The following is a 17,088-nucleotide window of genomic DNA, read 5'->3' on the forward strand; positions in this document are numbered from 1 at the left end:
ATGAGACAGAGTATCGCTCTGTCACCCAGGCTGGAGTGCAGTGGCGTGATCTTGGCTCACTGCAACCCCTGCCTCCGGGGTTCATGCGATTCTCTTGCCTCAGCCTCTCAAGTAGCTGGGATTACAGGAGCCCCCCACCACATCTGGCTAATTTTTGTATTTTTAGTAGAGACAGGGTTTTGCCATGTTGGCCAAACTAGTCTGGAACTCCCGATCTCAGGTGATCTGCCTGACTTGGCCTCCCAAAGTGCTGGGATTTTGTGGCATGAGCCACTGTGCCCGGCCCATTTAATTTTTGATTGAGTCATGTCAGCAAGAAATAGGAGGCTGCGGGAGAGTTGGGGAAGGGTCAGGGGAGGGAGGCCCATTCCCATTTTATGATCTCAGTGGAAAAGGCTGCTGTGAGTTGATTCTGCTGCCAGGAGAGCCACAGAGATGGGCCCCATGAGTCACTGCTCAGTCCTGCAAGCTCAGCCCACAAAGCCTGCTGTGGTCAGCCACCCCTGGCTGGCTTCAGGCCCAGCTCCCCAATATTCCCCACTAGGCCTCAGTGTGTCCTCATTTCTATCCGTACCTTTGCCATCCTGGGGCCATGCAACCTGTAGCTCTCTGCCTCTTCTGTCTCCTTTCAGGCTGAGTCTCTGAATCTGTCTCCATTTGTGACTCTGGTTTCCATCTGATACATAGATGTGGAGCCTCAGGAGGGCAGGGGTAGTGTGATGAGTGTCAAGCGCCCCAAAGCATTTATTCTGTGCCAGGCCCTGTGCTGGATACTGGAAGGACAGAAGTGGATAACATACAGTCTCTGTTTCCATGAAGCTTACAATGCACATTCTCTGTGGAGTGGAGAAACCAGGGCCTAGCCCTGCCTCTATCTCAGTGTGGCTGTACCTCCCCTGAATCTGCCTGCTGTGCCCAGGGTGCCAGGGTCAGCTATAGCCTGTGGCTTGAGGCTTTTCTTTGCCTCTGGCATTCACAGGGGTATGTGTGCCTGCCAGTAGGTTCCCCCCGGCTTTTAGGGCTCCTGGGGGCCTTGGCTGGTGGGTGCCAGTGGGCAGCAGAAGGGGAGGGAGGGAGCAGAAGGCAGTGACTCAGTGGGGGTGGCCCTGGGACAGAACTGGGGAGGAAGCCAAGGTTGGAAGATGCTTTCTGAAGCCAGCAGGGTGGGAAGAGAGGTCTGGCTGAGAGTTAGGGATGCAGCAGGACAACTCCAAGGCTCCCCTTTGGCAGCCAGACCTGCTCGAGAAGGCTCCTCGGTAGCTGCCTGAAAGTCTGGACTCTGGGGGCTGGGCTGGGCTGGGTGGGGAGACTGCTGTTGGTCCCACTGTGCCTGTTGTCATCCCCACGTTCGTGAAATAGGCGCCTGCCTTAGAGCCAGGGAAGCCGTAGCACCGGGTGCCCCTCTCCCCAGGGACCATGGGCCTGCGCACACCTTGGGGCTCAGGGTCTTCTCCTGGTCACAGAGCTGACCTTCCCACAATCTGGGGAGTGTGAGGCCAGGCCCACATGCCCCAAAGGGAACTTAAATCACACAGCTACCCAAGTGACTTTCATCAGTTCAGGATTCCCTGACTGGGGGTGAAATGAGGGGGCAGGGCACCAACACAGCCTGAGTGCTGGCAGCAGGTGGACGTATAAGATAGGGAGTCTTCCCCAGTCCTCATGGCAACCCCAGGAGAAAAATGACTTTCCATTTTTACAGGTGAGGAGGGTGAGGCTCAAAGAGCAGAGTTCCTGGAGAGCCCCGAGCAGGTAAGTGGAGAAGCCAGGCCTGGGCTGGGTGCTCTGGCTCACGACCCCACCTCAGCACCAGTCTCCTGCATTGGACTTTGTGGAGAAGGGGGTAAGGGGGTGCCAGGGATGGCAAAGGGGTGGAGGATCTGGGGGACTCTGGCAGGCCTGGGTCAGCTCCACCCATTGGTCTCACTCCCAACCCGATGGCAGCCCCATCCCGCGGGGGATCATGCTACCTGTCTCTGGGTGCCCGCGCCGAGGCAGCGTCCCGCTTCCCTACACAGACGGCCTTCCCCTCCCGTCTGCTCATTCAGCCGCGGAAGCCCCTGGGAGCCCCCACCCCTCCCCGTCCCGCAGTGCTCTCCCCGCCACCCCCCCCCCCCCCCCCGCCCCCGCGCACTCACCCTTGCGCACCCACGCGGCCTTCCTGGCGGGACAGCGCTTCCGGCGTCCTCGCCAGGCCCGGGAAGTGGGCACGGTGGTGCTGCCGGCCGTTGGTCGCTGCCCCGACCCACGCACTGCGACGCCGAGGGTGGGGCGAGCGGTCTACGGGGCCCGGAGGTGCGGCGGGACGGGGCTGGCGGGCCGTCCGGGTCCGGGGAGAGGACCGCGGCCAGCGGGGGCTGCTGCGGAAGCCCGCACCTCGTCTTCCCCGCGGGCCGGGCCTGTGCCCCGTCGAGACCTGCGCGGGCTGTGGCTCCGTCCTCCGGCCCCCAGGGGGCGGCGCGGCGCGGCGCCGCGCCCCGGCGGCCCTGCCCTCCCTCCCCAGCGGCCAGGAGGCGGTGCCCGGTGACGCCGCGCCGGCACGCTGTACTCGCCGTCGAGGCCGCCGTCTGTTCGAAGGCTCTCCGGCTTCGCGGTTCTCCGCGAAGCGGCCCAGGGGCGTGAGTGTCGCCAGAGGGCGACGTGGGGTGCGCGCCAGGTCCCACAACGAGGCCAGGGGCTGGCGGGGCCGGCGGGAGAGCAAATACGAGGCAGCGTGGCGCCATGGCGGGGCCGCCCCGACGGGCATGGGCCTGCAGAGCGTGGCCGTGGGGACGCTGAGGGTGGGTGCACACGGAGCAGAGGCCAACGAGCGTCCGACAGGGGACCTGGACAGAGGGACGCCCCTAACATTATTCCCTCTCCCCAGGCCTGAATTGCAGTTCCTGTGCCCTGGCACTAAGACTGGCACCTCCTGCGGCCCATGCCTTTTGCCTGCATTGCCCCCTGAATCCCACTCGACTCTCTTCAGCCTGGTTCACACTGAGGCTCAGCCCTCTCCCACTGGCCCGGAGCAGGCCCACCTTTAGGAGGGCGTGATGGAAAGGCCCCTGGATGATGGGGATGAGTCCTCAGACTCCCAGGGCCATGCCACCGACTGGAGATTTGCTGTGTGCAGTTTCAGGGATGCCTGGGAAGAGGAGGAACCTGCTTCCCAGATGCATGTTAAGGACCCGGGTTGTCCGAGACCACCAACCGGGGCCGCCCAGGATGAGGGGCTACAGGGCAGCCCCTTGTCCAGGAAGCTTCAGTTACTCCTGGCCGCAGATGAGTCGGGGGATGCCCAGAGGGGCAAAGTAGAAAGCTCCTCAGTCCTGTCAGAAGGGCCAGGTCCCTCTGGAGTGGAGAGCCTCCTATGCCCCATGTCCTCCCACCTCAACTTGGCACAGGGTGAGAGTGACACCCCAGGGGTAGGGTTGGTAGTGGACCCAGGTCCAAGCAGGGTGATGCCATCTGGCTTGAGCCCTGGGGGATTGGACAGCAACCCTGTGGGCCTTGGAGACCCTTTATCAGAGAAATCATCAAAGCTGCTGGAGGCAGGTAAGGAAGGCTGGGCTAGGGAAGTCTGGGAAGGGAATAGGGATGCCTGGAGAAATGAGCGTCAAGACCTTGGAGGTCTCTGACCCTACTCAGGCTGAAGCCGGGATCCAAGAAGGGGTCTCTGGATAGGTGGCCCAAGGCAGACCCAAGTCATTTCCCTTCCCAAGCCCCCAGTGGATCCAGCCTCCCTAAGTCTGCTGACTGCCTCCTGGCCCAAGACCTCTGTTGGGAGCTGCTGGCCAGTGGTATGGCCACCTTGCCAGGTAGCCGGGAGGGCCTAGAGGTGGTGGAGGTGGAGTGGCCCAACGGGGCAGGAGTTCACTGCTTCCTCCCCACAGGGACTCGGGATGTCCAAGGCCGGGCAGTACTGCTTCTGTGTGCCCACAGCCCAGCCTGGCTTCAGCCTGAGTGCAGCAGCCAGGAACTCATCCGCCTCCTGCTGTACCTGCGAAGCATCCCCAGGTTTGAGGGCGGGGGTTGGGAGACTAAGCCTGAGCCAGCTGTGAGGACTGGGAGTCAGGTACTGAACTGAAGCTCACCCCTTTAGGCCCGAAGTACAGGCACTGGGACTGACAGTGCTAGTTGATGCCCGAATTTGTTCCCCAAGTTCTTCCCTCTTCTCTGGGCTCAGCCAACTACAAGTGAGTACGGGATTGTAGCTCCCCTCATTCCTTTTCTTTCCTTTCCTTTCCTTTTCCTTTTCTGACGGAGTCTCACTCTGTTGCCCAGGCTGGAGTGCAGTGGCGTGATCTTGGCTCACTGCAACCTCTATCTCACGGGTTCATGTGATCCTCCTGCCTCAGCCTCCCGAGTAGCTGGAATTACAGGCACCTGCCACCATGCCCAGCTAATTTTTGTATTTTTAGTAGAGAGGGGGTTTCACCATGTTGGCCAGGCTGATCTCGAACTCCTGAACTCAGGTGATCCTCCTGCCTCACCTCCCAGATTTCCTGCGATTACAGGCATGAGCCATTGTGCCCTTTTCTGTAGAGTTGGGGATAGGGCTGAGCTCAGGTTCCTTGCAGGAAGCAGCCCCAGGGGCCGTGTACCAGGTGCTGCTAGTGGGAAGCATGCTGCTGAAGGAAGTGCCTTCCGGGCTGCAGGTACTAAGCCCATTTAGGCTAGGGATAGAGGCGGGGTGCCTCCTCCCTAGGCCTGGGTCACAACACCTTCTCCTGTAGCTGGAGCAGTTGCCCTCTGAAAGTCTTCTGACCCACATCCCAACGGTGGGGCTGCCCACTTCGCTAGGAGGAGGCCTTCCTTACTGCCACCGGGCCTGGCTGGATTTCCGGAGGGTCAGTATACTGGGCGGGGCGTGGGGGCAGTTATATAGGCAACTTGGGATTGCGGAGGAGCCTCTCTGGGACTGGCTTGAACAGCACAAAGCTGGCTGCAGTGGCCTGGAACTCAGGAAGCCCGGGACCAACACTGCGTGCTGCTCCAGTCATGCCTGCCCCTGCTTACAGCGGCTGGAAGCCCTACTGCAGAACTGCCAGGCAGCTTGTGCCCTGCTCCAGGGGGCCATCGAAAGTGTGAAGGCTGTGCCCCAGCCCATGGAGTCTGGGGTGAGTGTCCCCTCCCAATCCCTCCATGAATGCTCCCTGTCTCCCTCCTTCTCTCCCACGGCCACCTCTACTGCTTATTGCCCTCAATCACAGGAGGTCGGCCAGCTGCTACAGCAGACAGAGGTCCTGATGCAGCAGGTGCTAGACTCACCACGGCTGGCATGGCTACAATGCCAGGGGGGCCGGGAGCTGACATGGCTGAAGCAAGAGGTCCCAGAGGTGACCCTGAGTCCAGATTACAGGTGGGTGCAAGCCCGGCCCCCAGATCTTGCCCCAGCCTACCATATTCTATGCCAGGACTCATCTGGCTAGCTCAGAACCTGGCAGGATTGTGGGTGCCAGGACAGGGTGGAGTGGTGCAAGGCAGGGGGTCTAAGATGGTATACCCTACACCAGGACAGCAATGGACAAGGCTGACGAGCTATATGACCGGGTGGATGGATTGCTGCACCAACTGACCCTACAGAGCAACCAGCGAATACGGGCCCTAGAGTTGGTCCAAACACTGGAGGCCCGGGAGGGCGGACTGCACCAGGTCGGAACTACTTGCCCAGAGTGGGCCCTGCCCCGATCTCAAATGTGAGCCCCCAATCCATAGCAGCTTTCTTCACCTTTCCCTGCTTGTGCCCCTCCAGATTGAAGTGTGGCTGCAGCAGGTGGGCTGGCCAGCGCTGGAGGAGCCTGGGGAGTCCTCGCTGGACATGCTGCTCCAGGCCCAAGGCTCTTTTCAGGAGCTCTACGAGGTTGCCCAGGTATGTGTGGTCACTTGTTCATGCCATGGGTATTGGGATGCAATGCCAGGAACTAGGAATGCAGAACTGTGTGAAAGAAATTCAATCCCTTGCTCTCTTGGACCTTATAGTCCCATAGAGAATATCAGTTATAATTAATCACAGTCACATATGTGCCTGTAAACCCAGGCAGGATCTCTGGAGAGAGTCAGTGCAGGTGATTCTGCCTGAGGGTATAACCAAGACTTTACCCAGCAGGAGTGTCAGGCAAGCTTTTTTTGGGTGACTTTTGAGCTGAGAGTTGAAAGATAAGTTGAGGTCAACCAGGCAGAAGAGGGTTGAGGATGGGGGCATATTCCAGGCTTAGAAGACAGCATGCACAAAGGTCCTGTGGCAGGAGGGAGTGGTGTGCCTGAGGAATCATAAGGCCAGTGAGGTTGAAGTGCAGAGCAGAGAGGGAGAAAGAGTGGGGGCAGTTGTGGTGGGACAAGCCTGGTCAGTGGCCACATCACTGGGCCCTGTAGCAGTCAGTATAAAGTTTAATCAGGAAGGCCACATAATCAGATCCGTATTCTAGGAAGATTACGTTAGTTTCCAAGTAGACAGTGACTTGGAGGATGGGCATGGGGAGTGCAGTGAAGAGGCAATTACAGTAGTCCAGGTGGGAAATAATGCCTTCTCTGGACAGGATAGTGGCAGGGGAGACGGGTTAGAGAAGTTGATGGGATTTGCTGTGGACCCATGTGGGAAGGTAAGGGACAGGGATGTTGCAAGGATGAATGAGCGCTGTTCCCTGAGAGACTAGGAGATGAGGTCATCTGGGGGAAAGGGCACTCAAGAGTCCAGTCTTGGGCATGCTTTTGAGATGGCTGTGAGGGATGAGAGGAGGGCCCTTGGGTCTCGGGCCTGGAGCTCAGAGGAGAGGTCTGGCTGGAGAGGATCACTTGATGGGTCCAGGTGTTTGGATGACGTTTGAAGTCAGTTACACGAGAGTGCCTGGGAGATTGAGTGCACTGTCCTCAGGATCCCCAGTGTTTAATGGCCTAGGTGAGGGAAGGGGAGGACGACGAGCCACTGGAGAAGAGTGAGGAGAATCAGGAGCATGGGGAGGAGCTGGGGGAGCCCAGCAGAGAGTGGGCTGAATGGCGCTGAGAGGTGGAGTCAGTGAGGCCTGAGAAGCGCTGGGGATGGGGCAGAGTGGAGCTAGAGAGAGCTGGCGTGGAGAGCGAGATGGGATGGTGAGGATAGACGATTCCTGTAGGGAATTTGGCTGTGGAGAAGGAGAGTGGATGTGGGTGGCGAGTGGGAGATAAGGGGTAGGTGTTCCACCACAGGACAGACTTGATGGGGACATGTCGATATGTCAGCAGGAAGAATCTGGGTCTGGGGGCTGAACCACTAAGCCTGGATTGGCTGAGCCTAGTTTCTGTCTCTGCAGGAGCAGGTCAGGCAAGGGGAGAAGTTTCTGCAGCCACTGACTGGCTGGGAGGCGGCTGAATTGGGCCCCCCTGGGGCACGCTTTCTGGCCCTGCGAGCCCAACTGACTGAATTCTCTAGGGCTTTGGCCCAGCGGTGCCAGCGGCTGGCGGATGCTGAGAGGCTGTCTCAGCTCTTCAGGGAGGTGGGTGAGAGTCTCCCCAGCTCCAAGTGATCCATGAGGCCGGAGGGGTGGCAGCCCCAGCTTCAGCAGAGCATGAGCTCTTCTTGGTCATGCTGCCTGTTCTCTTCCCTGGTCTTCAGTTTGACCCTAAAACCCAGTCACTGGGGCTGTGTCCTGGGCAGCATCCTGTGGGGATGGGGAGTGGGTAGAGGAGCAGAGTGTCCAGTGGGCTTGGCGGGATTCTCCTCTAATGGTTGTCCTGCCCTGGTGTTGCAGGCCTCGATGTGGGCTGAGGAGGGGCAGCGAGTGTTGGCAGAGCTGGAGCAGGAACATCCAGGGGTTGTGTTGCAGCAGCTGCAGCTGCACTGGACCAGGCACCCTGACTTGCCTCCTGCCCACTTCCGAAAGATGTGGGCTCTGGCCACGGGGCTGGGCTCAGAGGCCATCCGCCAGGAGTGCCGCTGGGCCTGGGCACGATGCCAGGACACCTGGCTAGCCCTGGACCAAAAGCTTGAGGCTTCACTGAAGCTACCACCGGTGGGCAGCACAGCTAGCCTGTGTGTCAGCCAGGTCCCCACTGCACCTGCCCATCCTCCCCTGAGGAAGGCCTACAGCTTCGATCGGAATCTGGGGCAGAGTCTCAGTGAACCTGCCCGCCACCGCCACCACGCGGCCACTATTGCTGCCTGCCGCAGACCAGAGGCTGGAGGAGGTGCCCCGCCCCAGGCATCCCCTACTGTGCCTCCACCGGGCAGCTCTGACCTCAGGAGCCCCAACAGGTGTGGGTAGTAGGCAGGGTGGGGAGGGCAGTAGAGGAGAAATGTCTTGGGTCCTGACTCCCCATACCTGGTAGGCTACAGCTGGTGCTGGCAGAGATGGTGGCCACGGAACGGGAGTATGTCCGGGCTCTAGAGTACACTATGGAGAACTATTTCCCCGAGCTGGATCGCCCCGATGTGCCCCAGGGCCTCCGTGGCCAGCGTGCCCACCTCTTTGGCAACCTGGAGAAGCTGCGGGACTTCCACTGCCACTTCTTCCTGCGTGAGCTGGAGGCTTGCACCCGGCACCCACCACGAGTGGCCTATGCCTTCCTGCGCCATGTAAGCCCGACAGGCCACATGGTATCAGCTCATTCTGCCACACTCCCCAAGTTGCTGCTGGGCACATACTTGGTGCCGGTCCCTGTGCTGGGTACAGCTATGAGCAAGACTGGCAAGCTTCTGCACCTGAGGGTGCTCTTAGTTCAGTGGAGGAGACATAGAAGCAAGAACGATACTTGTAGATTATAGTTGGGGCTAGGAGGAAAATAAGTAGAATAGATGCTTGTGAATTACTAGTGGGGCAGGGGCTCCACTTTAGAGGGCCTGAGTGCGGTGCCAGGACACCTGGTACAAGAGGAAGTCTTTGAGGGGCTGATGTTTAAGCTGAGGAATAGGGGAGGGGCTGGAGTGAGTGTCCCACCCAGAGTGCAAGGTCGTGTGGAGGAAGGGGGCCTGCCAAGGAGGTGGCTGAGTATAGTGAGCAGGACAGTCCCAAGTGAGGTGAGCTCTTAGAGCCATGGGAGGAGCAGAGCTGAAGGCAGGGGCTCAGTCCGAGGGCAAGGGGCTTCTTCCTCAGGGGCCTGTGGGCATACCCCCCTCTGCCCAGTACTGTTCTCGCCAGATCACCCCTTGTTCAAAGCAGGGCAGATTGGGTCTGTAGGGGGAGGTCTTCCTGGGAGCCATATACTGGCATCTTGGTCCTCTCAAGCTGAGGGTGGTCTAGCCTGTGCCAGCCTTAGGGAGCTGGCCCCTTTGCACTGGGGCTGAGCCACATGTCCTTGTAGAGGGTGCAGTTTGGGATGTACGCGCTCTACAGCAAGAATAAGCCTCGCTCCGATGCCCTGATGTCCAGCTATGGGCACACCTTCTTCAAGGTACGTGAACCTGAGACTAGGAAGAGTAGGGGATGCGGGGAGTGCCCCCAAATCACTCAGTGGTCTCCCACCCACCCACAGGACAAGCAGCAAGCTCTGGGGGACCACCTGGACCTGGCCTCCTACCTGCTAAAGCCCATCCAGCGCATGGGCAAGTATGCGCTGCTGCTGCAGGAGCTGGCACGGGCCTGTGGGGGCCCCACGCAGGAGCTCAGTGCGCTGAAGGAGGCCCAGAGCCTTGTGCACTTCCAGCTGCGGCACGGAAACGACCTGCTGGCCATGGATGCCATCCAGGGCTGTGATGTGAGTCATCCCAAGCTGTGATGGGCAAGGGCGGTGGGTGTGGAAGAAGAAGGCAGAAGAGGCCGGCCACCCACTGGCCCCCAACTCTGCAGGTTAACCTCAAGGAACAGGGGCAGCTGGTGCGACAGGACGAGTTTGTGGTGCGCACTGGGCGCCACAAGTCCGTGCGCCGCATCTTCCTTTTTGAGGAGCTGCTGCTCTTCAGCAAGCCTCGCCATGGGCCCACGGGGGTTGACACATTTGCCTATAAGCGCTCCTTCAAGGTAGGCCTGCCCACCCCGGCCCCGCCACTTATGTTCCCGACCCATGCCTTACCAAGCCCCCCTCTCCCCGCTGGCCACAGATGGCAGACCTTGGTCTCACTGAGTGCTGTGGGGACAGCAACCTGCGCTTCGAGATCTGGTTCCGCCGCCGCAAGGCCAGGGACACCTTTGTGCTTCAGGCCTCCAGCCTAGGAATCAAGCAGGCCTGGACAGCTGACATCTCCCGCCTGCTTTGGAGGCAGGCCGTCCACAACAAGGGTGGGTCTCTGCCCCTCCTTCATCCCACACTCCCCTCTCTGGAGAGCTTACATTGACCCACAGGAGCCCAGGGACCTGGAAAAGCTTGGGAAATGGGGAGGAGGCCCAGCGACAGCCACCAGTGCAGTAGAAAGGAATTCAAAGCCGGGCAGCCTGCTGTCACTGCCTCTGACTTTGAATACAACATGAACTTCTCTGAGTATCAGGGGCATCATGGCTGTCTCTATCTTTTTATTTTTGGAGACAGGGTCTCGCTCTGTCGCCCAGGATGGCATGCAGTGGCATGATCTCTCCTCATGGTTGCTCCTGCCTCCTGAGCTCAAGCATTCTTCCTACCTAAGCCTCCCAAGTAGCTGAGACTACAGGCATGTGCCACCATGCCTAATTTTTAAAATTTTTTCATAGAGGTCTCATTATATTGCCCAGACTGGTCTCGAACTCCTGGGCTCAAACAATCTCCCACCTTAGCCTCCCAAAGTGTTGGGATTACAGGCGTGAGCCACTGTGCCTGGCCAGGGGCCTCATCTTTAAAAGGGGAATATGGCACCTGCCCCACAGGATTGTTGGGAGGGGAGCACCTGGCACTAGAAAGGCTCAGCTGACAGGACAGTTTAATGTGCTGGATAGAGGTGTATGGGAAAGACTTATTTAGGGGGTGGTAGAGGCCCAAGGACAAGCTTACGTCCAGAAGCGTCCCACTTATGTCCACTCTCCACCCAGAGGTGCGCATGGCTGAGATGGTGTCCATGGGTGTGGGGAACAAGGCCTTCCGAGACATTGCCCCCAGCGAGGAAGCTATCAACGACCGCACCATCAACTATGTCCTGAAGTGCCGAGGTAGCAGGCAGGCTACAGGGTGTCGGGGTAGGAGTAGGAAAGCTGTGCGGGAAGCACTGTGGCCTTCTGTCAGTGCTGACCCGCACTCTCCTTGGGATCTGGGGTCAGGCTAGGCTCTGGCCTGTCCCAAACTGACCCTCTCTCTTATGCAGAAGTTCGATCTCGGGCGTCCATTGCCGTGGCCCCGTTAGACTATGACAGCCTCTACCTGGGGGCCTCGAACTCCCTTCTTGGAGACCCTGCCTCTTGCTCTGTTCTGGGGTCCCTCAACCTGCACCTGTACAAAGACCCAGCTCTTCTGGGTCTCCACTGTCCCCTGTATCCCCCCAACTTCCTGGAGGAAGCAGCACTGGAGACTGAGGCAGAGCTGGGCGGCCAGCCCTCTTTGAGTATGTCTGGGCCCAGCCAGAGACAGGAGGGCATGGCTTGGGGTCTGGGGCCTCCCGTGCTGACAGCTCACCCAGTCTCTCTCCCTAGCTCCCGAGGACTCAGAGGTCTCATCCCAGTGCCCATCAGCCAGTGGCTCCAGTGGCTCTGACAGCAGCTGTGTGTCAGGGCAGGCCCTGGGTAGGGGCCTTGAGGACTTCTCCTGTGTGAGTGCCATTTGCCCTATACCCACCAGCCCTTCCCCAGCCCAGGCTGGGCCTGTGACTGTGACCGGCCCCTCCCAGCACAGGGTAGCCCTTTACTTTGGGTAGAGCTTGTCGTGGGTGGGCCAGAGCCATTCCCCAGACACCCCCTGGGCCCAGAGTCAGGGAAGCAGGCATTCATGCCTGGCCTGGACCTGCAGGTCTGAGCTCGGGACTGGACGAGCAGTAGATCCAGCAGCCTGCAGCTCCAAGGAACATTGCCTCTCTGGATCTGCTATGACCAGGGTGTGGCAGACACCTGGGCCTCCTCCAACCTACGTGTGCAGCACTGTTGACTACCCTTTCTGATGTGTGTGGCCGTCGGACTAACTGGCACGGGGCCTCTCTAGGGGAGACTGGTTGTAGAGCCTGAATAGGCTCCTGGCCCCATGACCCCTTCTCCTGTCCTCAGCTCCCATCCCAGTTGTGGGTTAAGAATAGGCTAGAGCAGACATTGAGTGTTTCCATGCTATAGGCTGGTGGGGGACTATGTGCCTCTGGGCAGTGACTAGGCTGCCCCCACCCCTCAGGAAGAGCACAGGTGGGCTCCTAGCAGCTGATCCCCAGTCCCTGGCCTTAAAGCCGAGCTGTTACCATAGGGGCAGGTCCACCTCTACAGGGCCCTGATGCTTGCCTGTCCTGGCCCCCAGGCCCAGCCACTTCTTTACAGGGGCATTTTGGTTATTTTGACTTGATGCCTTTTGAATAACTTTCAACAGAGTTGTCTAAAATTATCTTACTGGTTGTTAGGCCTTTGGTGTCTCAGAGAAGGAGTCTAGGTCTTTGATGTGTGATTTACTGTTTTATTTGTTTATAATAAAATGTAGACTGATATGTACCCACTGATGGGCACATGCATTCTGGGGCTGTCTCCAGTTAACATGAACCTTGGTGGGTGGGGCACAAGGGGCTGCATCTCTGGACACCCTAGTCCTCTTGTAGGTACTTTCCCAGGATGGAGTACGAGACAGACCTAGACAGGCCCCTCTGGATGAGCAGGTCCATGCAGCGGCCGTATTTCCTGGCGAAGGGCAGTGTAAGCTGGAAGGAAAGGCCAATCTTATCCCTGATTTCCTGGCCAGTTGCCTACTCTAGCTCCTTGTGGTTGGGGTTCTCCCATCGGGGCAGGGACAGGGCAAGCCCGGCTGTAGAGGACTTTTGATGCTCTAGGGCCCACCTCTGCCCAAGGGCATCTCACAGGGTGGGGCTAGAAATGGCTATCAGGGAACTAAGCAGAAAGACTGGAGGGTCAAAAACATGTTTCCTGCTACCAGTTTTCCACTTTCTAGCCACACACGCTGACTTCCCCTTTACAAACCACATATGAGCCAGATGCCTAATGGTAACTGGGTACTAGAGGGCTTATGGTAAAAGGTGTTATAATAATGCTCTTGATTATAGAAGTGTCAGATCAATGAGAAACTGCCTAAATCGTTTCCACCTCAATGTTAAAATTAGATTAAGGAATCAGAAAAGGAAAAAAAAAAAAAAAAACAACAAAACCCTTGATCATTCCTTTGCCCTTACTGAACATTTTCTTTTTCTTTGTAAAGAATGCTTAAAAGTAGGTTAAATATGAAAGAAATATACACAGATGGTGACATAATGGCCAGATAGGTGAAGCTGGTATCACTGGTTGAAAAGGCCTCACTCCCATATGAGTCAAAGCTTGGGCTCGTATGATATGTGTCCCTAAGTGTGGCCAGGGTTGTTAGTGATGAAGGCAGTTGGTATCATTAGAGGAAAACTAGGAAAACCAGTGACCTGAATACTGCTTTTGGACTACTCTGGATTGGTTAATTTCATCCAGTTTCTCCCTCCCTGGGAGCAGTGGCCTAAGTTGCCTGTCTAGCTTTCTGGGCAGTGCTGGCCCAGCCCTTGTACAGCAAGACACATGTCCATCTGAGGCATCCACAGGGTCAGTGGATTTCCAGGGGTTGCAAGTGACCCTCACCTCCACCCAGCTGTACAGGCGCTCCTGGGTGTGCCGGTCGTCCTTGAAGCCGGTAATGGCCAGCAAATCTACCACAAACTGCTTGGGGCTGATGTGCAGGGTCTGCCAGGAGAGCCCACGATCAGGGAGGGCTAGGGTGGCTCCTAGCCCCTCAGAGTGAGATGCAGAGCAGTGACTTCTCTGGGTCCGCAGAGCCACAGAGGTAGGGGACAGGCACTGTCACTGCAAATCTGCCTCTTGGCTGAGGTTCAGTCCAGGTGCAACTGCTCTGCTTGCCCGTCCCTGCCTGTCCCACCACTCTTCTGGTCCTGGCCTTCTTCTCCTTAACCCCATCTTGGCTTACTTCCTCTTGCCTTGCACCACTTACTGTGGGACAGGGGAAGAGGTGGAGAAGGTACAGGGTGCCCCAGGGCCTGGGGCCTGTCACACATACCCACAACTGGTTGGCCAGGGAGACCACCTTGGCTGTGATGGCTTTGGGGTCCTTTTGCCTGATGGAATCCAGGATGATGTCAGCCAGGAAGCAGTGACATTTCTGCGCATAAAACATCTCTTCCCAGGACAGAGAGAAACTCAGGAAAGTCACTTCTGTGGAGGAGGGAAAGTGGATGTGGCCACATCTGTCAACAATAGGGCCTTAGAGACAGTGTAAGGAGGGGGAGAGGGGTAGGGCCCCCAGGGGCCACTGTCTCTGCCTGAAATAACCTGGGAGGGGGCTCAGACATCCTGAGAAGGGGCTCAGGCATCCTCACGAGGAGGCGCAGGGCTCGGCCTGGTTCCAGAGCCTCACCTTGGGGCTGGGGGCTGGCTGTGGGTGGTGTATGCCTGAGGTTGTCCATCTGCGTGGTGTAGATGATGCTGTCCTCAAAGAACATGCAGAAGCCATCGTTGCCCACCACAGGGGGGTGAGTCACTTTGAGGATAACCCCTAGGCTGTCCATCTCACTGGCCTCGGGCAGAGGCTGCTCAGGGGCAGGGCTTTCTGTGAAAACAATATAGGGAGGGGGCTCTCCTTTTAAAAAAAATATTATTATTATTATTATTATTATTATTATTTGAAATAGAGTTTTGGTCTTGTTGCCCAGGCTGGAGTGCAATGGCACAATCTTGGCTCACTACAGCCTCTGCCTCCCAGGTTCAGGCAATTCTCTTGCCTCAGCCTGCTGAGTAGCTGGGATTACAGGCATGTGCCACCATGCCTGGCTAATTTTTGTATTTTTAGAAGAGATGGGGTTTCACCATGTTGGCCAGGCTGGTCTCGAACTCTCGACCTCGGGTGATCCACCCGCCTCAGCCTCCCAAAGTGCTGGGATTACAGGCGTGAGCCACCACACCCAGGCTTTTAAAATTCTTTTCTTCAATTACCATGAAATCTACCTAAGCAGGGGCTCTCCTTTAGCCACCTCAGAGCCCAAGGAGGGAGGGGACCTCTGGTGACAGGACAGTACGATCAAGTTACCCCAGCCTTGCAACAGCTGCCATCTCTAGTTTCTCAGAAGTGATACCCTGGGCTGGCAGGGGCCTGTGCTGGCCGCTCCTCTCTTCATTGCCCTGGCATCACTGCAAGTCAAATCTTGAACATTTTGGAAGTCCAAGAAACTCCAGATTCCTCTGTTGAACTAAGACGTCTCAAATGGGGCTGACAGTAACCCAGCTGAGGGCTAGAAATCGTTATAAAATTTTAAGTTGAGAGCTTTTGGGGCCAGCCTTTGATGCATGTCCAGAGAGTGGACATGCTTTGTCATCCCAAGCTTAACAGACCAACTTAGGGCTCACAGGCAAGAGTCCAAGAAGGCCACTCCAAGCAGGGCTGGAGCCACTAATAGGGAAGGTGACAGTACTGCAGGCAGGGCTTTGAGGGAGCAGAGGCAGCAGCCTGGCACAGCAATTCTCAGCACAGTTCCCTGGCCGCCTCCCCTTAGCTGGCTACACACGCTGTCTCTCCAGCTCAGTCCCTGTAGCCCCTGCTACCTCCTGGGCTTCTCCACCTGGATGTCCCTTGGCATTTCACACCTAGTGTGTGCCCTTCCCCAAGCTCTGCTCTTTCTCTTACTCACACCTCAGTAAGGGCCCATCCACCCCCTTGCAATCCCACAGGCTAGAAACCTGGCTCCTCCTTGGCCCAACCCTCCTTCCGTCCCCTAGTTGCCTAGCCTCTTTCCCCTAGCCTAGAAAGAACTCCCAAGTGGCTTCGAACACCTAGCTCCTGCTGCATTTCCTCTGCTCCTGGGACAGACTTTCTGATGGGCACACCTGGCCCCCGTGCTCTTGTCTAAAATCCTTCAGAGGCTGCTCACTCCTGTCCTGGTCAGAACGGAGTACCACATGCTGAAGCTGGCCCGCAAGCCCTGTCCTGATGACTTCTGTCTTCAGCCTCATCTTTTATCACATTTGCACGTGAAGCCTGGCCTCCAGCGAGACTCATGCCCTGTGCTTCCAAACATCCTGGACTTCTTCCTTCCCCTGCTGACTACCCAGCCCTCAGCCTCTTTTGTGCTCCTGCTTCATAGGCGCCCTCTTCCCACAGCGCTCATCCCTTCACCGTATATGTTCTCCTGGCCCCTCCAGTCATGCCAATGTGCCAGTCATTTCTGTGTCTGCTGCCTGGCACAGAGATGGCACTGGTGAGCCGGGGGGGGGGGGTGTCTAGTCCTCCTTTGTCACTAACTTGCTCTGCCATCTTGTCCAAGGAGTTTGCCTTCTCTGTTGTGAATAAGACTTAGATCAAAGTGGGACAGGACTCACCTCTCTCCTTGGTCCTCTGCTTGCTCCAGTCCTTCAGGGTGATGGGTCTTTTTTGGGGGAAGTATGGCTTGAAGGTTGGCTCTGGCCCCTTGTCTTTTGGTCCAGCTCCAGCCCCTGCCTGTGGTCCTGGATCCTTCTCTGAGGCTGTGAAATGGACTTTCCAGGCAGCTGAGGGGCTAGGCTGGGAAGCAGCCTCGCTTCCCAAGGGGAGCTGCAGGGTGGCCTCCTCCCAGGGGCTGCTCCGGGAGGCTGTCAGTGGCTGGAATTCCCACTGTTTGCAATTGACCATGTCCCATTCTCTCACCAGGGAGATGAGTTTTTGCATGGGAGTGGCGGGAGGGTCTTTGGTTTCAGATTTCTGTGTGAGGTTGATTGTGGTGCATTTCTTCTTTGGGGGGCTCTCAGGGTGGCTCCCCCAGTGTCCGGGGTTGGTACACAAGCCAGGGCAGTGTGAGTATGTGCTGGGATTGCCAGCCCTCTTGGCATTTCGGCATAGGGACACCTGGATGGGCCGGGTGTACTGCTCAGCCTCCTCCATCTGGTTGGACCTGGCCAGGTTTCCCTTAGCCTTGTTCCATGGAGTCCTGTCACTGCAGTCTTCAAAGTCCACAGGCATGTAGGCTGTGGTCTGGGGAGGGAAGGGCAGAGTAACTCTGGATAGGTTGGGCACGGACATCAACACCTTGCCCAAGATCTAATAAGCTGGGCCTCCAGGACTTCAGTTGCTCTCCCTGAACAATCTCATCCCTGA

At 57.6% G+C, this 17,088-nt stretch overlaps 3 protein-coding genes across 3 annotated transcripts in view; 1 reads left to right on the forward strand and 2 right to left on the reverse strand.

Annotated features, from left to right (window-relative positions):
• Positions 1 to 182: 182 nt before the first annotated feature.
• LOC111541469 (collagen alpha-1(II) chain-like) lies at positions 183 to 2,723 on the reverse strand. Its single transcript, XM_023210406.1, has 2 exons — positions 2,139 to 2,723; positions 183 to 773 (listed from the first exon to the last, which is right to left on the reverse strand). Exons 1-2 carry the CDS (start codon positions 2,721 to 2,723, stop codon positions 471 to 473), a joined length of 888 nt encoding a protein of 295 aa, XP_023066174.1. The 3' UTR covers positions 183 to 470.
• On the forward strand, positions 2,516 to 12,496 carry PLEKHG4 (pleckstrin homology and RhoGEF domain containing G4). Its single transcript, XM_023210156.1, has 22 exons — positions 2,516 to 2,618; positions 2,867 to 3,537; positions 3,705 to 3,800; positions 3,876 to 3,999; positions 4,085 to 4,178; positions 4,563 to 4,640; positions 4,719 to 4,832; positions 5,004 to 5,102; positions 5,196 to 5,344; positions 5,499 to 5,637; positions 5,738 to 5,854; positions 7,272 to 7,454; positions 7,710 to 8,212; positions 8,287 to 8,533; positions 9,259 to 9,348; positions 9,430 to 9,651; positions 9,744 to 9,914; positions 9,995 to 10,172; positions 10,893 to 11,009; positions 11,162 to 11,398; positions 11,487 to 11,602; positions 11,800 to 12,496. The coding sequence occupies exons 2-22, from the start codon at positions 3,036 to 3,038 to the stop codon at positions 11,803 to 11,805; spliced, it is 3,582 nt and encodes a 1,193-aa protein (XP_023065924.1). The 5' UTR covers positions 2,516 to 2,618; positions 2,867 to 3,035; the 3' UTR covers positions 11,806 to 12,496.
• The window catches only part of KCTD19 (potassium channel tetramerization domain containing 19), a 38,125-nt gene continuing 33,464 nt past the window's right edge, over positions 12,428 to 17,088 (reverse strand). Inside the window, exons 12-16 of the mRNA XM_023210158.2 lie at positions 16,338 to 16,965; positions 14,383 to 14,574; positions 14,026 to 14,180; positions 13,593 to 13,694; positions 12,428 to 12,679 (exon numbers count right to left, since the gene is read on the reverse strand). Coding sequence (XP_023065926.1) covers positions 12,566 to 12,679; positions 13,593 to 13,694; positions 14,026 to 14,180; positions 14,383 to 14,574; positions 16,338 to 16,965 — 1,191 coding nt within the window. The 3' untranslated portion in view covers positions 12,428 to 12,565. The remainder of the gene's footprint in view (positions 12,680 to 13,592; positions 13,695 to 14,025; positions 14,181 to 14,382; positions 14,575 to 16,337; positions 16,966 to 17,088) is intronic.

The sequence above is a fragment of the Piliocolobus tephrosceles genome, chromosome 17, assembly GCF_002776525.5.
Source record: "Piliocolobus tephrosceles isolate RC106 chromosome 17, ASM277652v3, whole genome shotgun sequence".
Taxonomy (NCBI): Eukaryota; Metazoa; Chordata; class Mammalia; order Primates; family Cercopithecidae; genus Piliocolobus; species Piliocolobus tephrosceles.